General features: G+C 45.1%; 1 protein-coding gene across 1 annotated transcript; it reads left to right on the top strand.

The window, feature by feature from the left end:
* Positions 1-4,244: 4,244 nt before the first annotated feature.
* PADG_00730 (uncharacterized protein) lies at positions 4,245-6,179 on the top strand (the record flags this gene model as incomplete). The annotated part of the gene is made up of 3 exons (XM_010758169.1): positions 4,245-4,335; positions 4,436-5,354; positions 5,417-6,179. 3 exons carry the CDS (start codon positions 4,245-4,247, stop codon positions 6,177-6,179), a joined length of 1,773 nt encoding a protein of 590 aa, XP_010756471.1.
* Positions 6,180-6,953: the final 774 nt, after the last annotated feature.

Genomic DNA, 6,953 nt, shown 5'->3' with positions numbered 1-6,953 from the left:
GGTCTCGAGGCAGCGCTACGGAACCCCTTCTCTATGTTCGCACGGCACATTATAGTGGCTCTAGACAATGAAGAGGCTGCAATAAGACTCCACACAGACACGCCCACACAAACATCTTTTCTCGCCTTTGCTAAGTTCAACGAACTCCGCAGGTCCTGGACAAAACAGGGCCCAGGTCCAGCCGGCCCGAGACGGGTCTATGTTCGATGGTGCCCCGGCCACGCTGGGATTCCAGGCAATGATGCCGCAGATGCTGCGGCCAAGTCAGCCTGCACAATGGAATGCACTCGCCGCACTCTGACCCTGGCGCGGGCCAAATCCTATGCTAAAGAACGCTTCAATGCCTCACTGCAACAATACTGGAGCTCCAATAGCACATCACGATACAAGGACCTCAATATCCCAATGCCAAAAGGACCCTCCCCTGAGCTCACTCTCCCCCGAAGGAACCTAGGCCACTTGCTGGCAGCTAGAACAGGCCACGGTGACTTTGCAGCCTATCATCACAGATGGGCACATGACGACGCACTCCTCACCTGCTCTTGCGGCCGAGATAAGACCCCCGAGCACTTCTTCTTTTGCTGGAAAGGCCGGAACATTGAACGAATTAAAACCCCTGAAGCATGCCGAGGACCAAAGGAAGCAATTGACTGGCTTCTCAGCACAGTAAGAGGAGCTACGACCTTCTCTACCTGGTGCACTAATACCCGCTTCTTCATCGACATCCAACGCCGCTACTAGAACCTGTTCAACATCCGACTTCTCCCTCCCCCTCTCTCTTTCCTATGCTCCTTATATACATTTCTCATCACCCCTACACACCACCCTAGAAGCCCTTGGCTTCCTCAGTCCCGTAATCTTCGGCTACTACGCCATTCAGAACCTCCAGGACGGGGGCTACTCTGTACATAGACTCTCAAGAGGGCTTCGGCCGACTAGACATGTCAGGCAGCAGACTAGCTGCTGCGCTGGCACGCCTGATACCCTTAGGGAGGTGCTGTGGCCGCGACGGCAGACTATTCTTAGTCAGCTGATCACGTGCCTCCAGGCGTTAAATAAGTAATAATAATAATAATAATAATGTTTTAATGTCCATGTACGGGAACATTTTTGTGGATCCAGGACTATTTGAAACAGCCCCCCTGGTTCATCAGAATCACTACCCAATTGTCGATTCAAAACCCTTCCAGGTTCTTAACTAGGGTAAAACAGGCCCTAACTAACTGGTCGCTCTCTCGAATCACTAAATTTTATTATCGTGGTTTTAAGGCGAAAAGATTCCAAAGAACAGAACCTCAGCCCAATTGGATCAATTAGCTTCCACCCTGACAGTTTCCAGTGTGAACTGAGAACTGCGATGACGACACCATCCTCCGCACTCCCTTTCTGGATGGGGAAGCGGATACTATCATTCTAAAGTTATTATTTGACTGGGGTCTTCTGGAGAATATCGACTGGCAAATTAGGGGGTTCATATTCAGGACAACGCCACCCTCTGCTTGGTCAACAACATTAGCTGACGGAGAAATAGTTAATCTTTCCCTCAGTATATAGACGTGAAGGAAATCGGCGCACAGCCTGCGTTATCCATTGACTCTTATGAATCTTGTCGTTTTTTTGATTTATGATGGAGAAGCCCAACTGCTAAGCAAAGTTTGGTGATGCCTACACAAACAACCGCTCTAGTTAACTCCAATTTCACCGAGGAAACAATCGTTCCATGTCTTCGTGTGTGGTGTGGTTGAAATCGATTTTTCGCAAAGTCCAGTTTTGCTTTATTCCCATGAAGGATTGATTGAGTTTACTCCATATAGTCCATTATTTATGAGACTTGATCAGATACCCAGCTTTTGCCATTCCTTTTCCATTTAAGAATTTTTTACGGTTCGGCCCCAATGGGACGATACATCCGGGGATGCCATCCATATCTTGTCACAAACCAGGGGCAGGGAATTGTGTAAGTGCGGGCTTTCCTTCTAATCATGATCTGAGAAGAAAGAAAGCTGCTATGTATAAAAGAGGAAAAGGTTGAGTACACAAAATAATTAGAGAAAGGGTGATATGTTGTTAATAATTTGTGTCACAGAAATTAATATTATTAATAACGGCCCATCATTGTGAGAATATTCCATTGATAACGGTAGGGTGCGATAAACCCTTTTGCGCTACCGTGGCTTTGTTTCGGCCAATGGGCAACAAATCTCATCAAGATACATGGGCTTACACTGGTGTGTTATTATTATTGGATACGGAATCATCCCAGGGTCAATTCCACAGTGAGATTTGCTTTTTCTCATCAAAACGGCTCTATCCAGATTGTCGGTAACTATACGATGCCTGACGCTTATGACTCTGTGGCAATGATAGTTAGGCGCCGCAAAACTTCCAAGAGTCACCTGCCCCAAGCTTGTTCGCGCAAGTCCCTTATTTTCCAGGCTCTTCAACACTTTGTCGTTCTCGAGTCACTGGCTCGGGTTTCTTTCTTTCTTTCTTTCTTTCTTTCTTTCTTTTACCTTTTCTTTGTTTTATTTTATTTATTTGATTATTTATATTTTTTGCCTTATTATGCCACCCCAGCGTTCTTTCAACCTGTCATCGTGATTTCCTGGATCATTTCTGGAGTGTACCCAATGGTGTGCAAGTTCTGCTGCGAACCATTATGCTTGTTTCTGTCTAATGATCAGCATAGTACTTAGTCCACTGTCCAGCCCATGAAAGTGCACGAATGACTACCCAAATGCCAAATAATGCTGATGACGGTGTGGACACCACAGTATCCGACTGGAGTGGTCCTGACTTCATATAGCTTCGGGTTTGTGATATTGACAAGCTGTTTGCCTTGCCAGATGATCTTGCCTGTTTGCCAACCGCGGCCTTGAACGAGTTGCTAATTCAGATATCGAAGGGCCTTCTAGACACACTCCGGAGTCCGTACGCGTGATTGAATAAGTACGAAATAATGGAAACCGGCGAAATAATAGTTCGCACAACGTAACTTAATTATCTGTCCGAGGGTGTGATAATATTTTAAAATACCATCTCCTTGCCTTACGCCTCATATAGCGTGTATTTAGATGCTCCCAAGTCCTTGCCCACCTGTCACTTCTCATGTTCCCCAATATTTGGGCTTGGTCCCACGGATCTACTGGATTCAAGGAATTTTAATTTAGGTCCATCTTGGGGAGAGATGGGCTGCTGAGGTATCCACTTTGGTTTGCTACTAATTAATTAATGGATTAGAAGGATTTGAAAGGGGCTAAGTTTGAGTTATGGTTCCAACCCTGCCCGATATGCCAATGTCAAACCCACCTCAATAAGGCAAAATCCGTCCTCTCATCCTGTCATGGGAATGGTTGGGACCATCTCCAACGGGTGCCTGAAACCCCCAGCTATTCTAGTACGGCACTTTCGTACTGGGATCTCATTACCCTCTCCCTATGACGCAGCCCTTCTTGTTCCATCAGCACTCGAAGATATGAATTTTTTTTATAAAAAAAATATCGTCCTTCCACCGCCCTTTTCCCCCCACCCCACCCCCCCACATGTTTAGTTTTACTGCGCCTTTTAGATACCTCTAATATCGGCTTTATTTGTTATTGTCTGGGACGATTTTATTCCATGTTGCCCTGTCCCGATCGTCTGGGAAGCTTTAAAAGAATGCTATGCATCACTTCCGTTATCTTTCAGGGTTGCCTCCCGACTTAATGGGAGCCAACTTTTTTCCCCACATCTTCTTTCTTCTTTGTTTCTTCAAAGATCGGATTATTTCCTGATTATTTTTTCTGTTTCCATATCCATTCAGACTTGCAGGCATATATCTTATTCTTTCAGCTCAGCTTTTACTCTCTCATAAAGAATCTATCACACGGACGCTTCCAGCTCTAGCTTCAAGAAGTTCAATTTTGGGCAACTTTCTTCTCATATCTATTTTATCCACTTGTTACCCGGCCTCTTTCTCGAGAACTGAGCAACATAGTTCACAACTATAGCCCAAATTAGCACCGGTGATTGGTGCCCATGCCCATGCCCAAGATTAAGTAACGGTGGCAGCTCAGGGCTTTGGGAACTGAGAAAGGTCCACCACACCTAGTCCGCAGAAGCTAGCTCCCTGCTTTTCTGGCATTCTACCCATCATTTCTCTGTCAATCCGCAACTGGGAGACACATCTACAATAACAAAATTTCATTTCTCGTCATATATCCATCAAAATTAAAGTCTTTCTTCCCGTTCGAGGAAGTGACGAGATGCGGAGATACTTGCACTCAGTCTTTAAAAGAGGCACTACTGCGAAAGGTGGAGATGGCCAGTTTCCATCACAGCAACTCTTCGTGCTAGGTACGTGTGAAGTTGCAACCTTTCCGTCTTTTACTTCGCTCGATGTCATGGTAGTCTTCCTTGCTCGGAAGATATTTATTTGTGCTAACTCTGTATGCAGCACTGTGTCGAATATGTGAGCCTATTGCTTTCATGTCGGTGTTCCCTTACGTTTATTACATGGTTGCTTCGTTCAAGGTCACCGACGATGATCGCAAGATTGCTTTGTATGCTGGCGCAGTAACTTCAGCCTTTACCTTTGCTGAATTCTCAACTGGTGTTTTCTGGGGCCGAATGAGTGACAATTTCGGTAGAAAGCCTGTCTTGATCTTCGGCCTGGTTGGAACCGCCATTAGCATGGTCGCATTTGGATTTTCACCGAATCTCCCAGCTGCCCTAATTGCTCGTGCTCTCGGAGGCCTTCTCAACGGTAATATAGGCGTCCTACAAACGACGGTTGCGGAGCTTGTCACAGATAAGAAACATCAACCACGAGCTTACTCCATCATGCCTTTTGTTTGGTGTCTTGGGTCGATTGTTGGACCGATAATGGGTGGAGCTTTGGCCCAACCGTGCGATCATTACCCACAGTTCTTTCTCCGTAATACGGTATTTGACCGGTATCCGTTTCTGCTTCCTAACTTGGTGTGCGTTGTTATTCTATGCTTTGGAATTACCATTGGTATTCTATTCTTGCAAGAAACCCATTCGGAGAAGAAGTTCAACCGCGACAGAGGTATTGAGCTAGGGAGCTGGCTTCTTCATTTATTCTGCGATAGACTAGCCCCAACTAAATTAACCGAAGAGACATATAAATCTCCAATTCAGTACGATGAAATCCAGTTTCTAGACAACCAACCACCTCCACCTGGAGATCGAAACACGGAACACTCTCCTCCCTTGTCCTCCGGTATAGTCCCACCGGTGCCTACCCGAGAAAATTGTAATCTCAGCCAGTCATCAAAACAGAGCCATTGTTTTTCTAAAGCATTTACGCCAAAGATTGTTTTTATCATCTTGAGTTATGGGATACTCGCCTAGTAAGTTTGTTATTATTCTGGCTTGAAGGCATAATGCGGACGACATTCTAACCATTTAATAGCCATAGTGTCTCATTTGATCAGCTAATGCCAATTTTCTTGAGCACACCAGTCTCAGACGTCAAAGCTGAGCCTCCTTTCAAATTTACCGGGGGGATGGCTCTGTCAACAAAGAAAATTGGCTTCATGCTTGCAGTTCAAGGAATTTATTCAATGGTGGCACAACTTTGGTTTTTCCCCTATGTTGTAAGCCATTTCGGACCCCTCTCGGCCTACCGTATTGTCCTCTGCATATGGCCGGCTCTCTATTTGGTTGTTCCATACCTGGTATTGCTTTCTAGCTCCCTTCAGATATCCGCCGTTTATGCGGCATTGGTTGCCAAGATAACGCTGCATGTTATTGCCTTTCCTTCACTGAACATCTTACTCGCTAACTCCGCCTCCTCTACAATGGTGCTGGGTTCGATCAATGGCGTTGCAGCCTCCACTGCAAGTCTAAGCCGTGCTTTTGGGCCGACTGTGACAGGCTACCTACATTCCAAGGGACTTGCATGGGGATACTCGGGCCTCGCTTGGTGGGCTTGCGGCATCGTTAGTTTATTAGGAGCCGTTGAAAGCTTTTGGATCGAGGAGGACGACCAAAAAGAGGTCATTGGTTCGGAAAAGACCTGCATAGCTGAGTGCGAAGAAGGTTGCTATGACGAACAACATGGATTCCTCCGAAGAGATAGTTCTGAGGAACAGTTAACATCTCTTCTCTCTCAATCCCCCCCGACAACGCCAACCAACCAGGGAACACATAATACCCGCACAATCGAACTTTGATGATATCGTGGATCTCATTCTCGACTATAACGCTTTATCACCACGCTTTAGAGGGGCAAATATTTAACTTTTTTCTCTCTTTTCTTCCTAATTTATTTTAAAGACTGGTTCACGGCTAGGAAAACGGTTTCCTGTTTTTATGTTATTTCTTTTAATAAACGCACAATCTACTCTCTTACCCATCCGACGAACGGATACCTTAACCCTGTATGCTCTTGTTATGTGCGGTTTGTTTATTTTTCCTTCCTACAAACCCTCCGTCTGTTCATCAAATTTTCTTGGATTCCGGGCGATTTTTTCACGCATACATTTTCCCTAGGGCTGTTGGCGTTTTCAATTAGAGATCCACGCAAGTGGGCGGAATATGCAATTTCTTTTCTTTTTCTTTTGGTAACCATGGCTTCTTTCTGTGTTGTTATTTTATTTTATCTTATTTTTGTCGTCGCTAGTCATCTAGTTTTGACCCTCTGATTTCTTAAAATACCCGTTTCCTGTTGGTTATATTAGGTCTCTTTTATTACCCTCTGTTTATTTCATTGCACTTTCTGATTTCCGTTAACTTTCAGGTCTTCGACCACTGTTGTTTTATTTCCATTACAATCAGTGGACATTTCGGGCAGGGCATAGAACAGACATAAGCATGGATTTTCAGGGTGTGGTGGGTCAATTTACCACATCGGAATTTTAAAGGATGATAGTTAGTTATTGGTCATAGCTAAGTTCTCCCTTTACGATGTGGCATTGCATGGCATGTTCAACATTCCACCACCGGTT

Source organism: Paracoccidioides brasiliensis, assembly GCF_000150735.1.
Source record: "Paracoccidioides brasiliensis Pb18 unplaced genomic scaffold supercont2.1, whole genome shotgun sequence".
Classification (NCBI taxonomy): Eukaryota; Fungi; Ascomycota; class Eurotiomycetes; order Onygenales; family Ajellomycetaceae; genus Paracoccidioides; species Paracoccidioides brasiliensis.
Note: the sequence above shows the minus strand (reverse complement) of the source record. Positions and strands in the feature narration are given on the sequence as shown.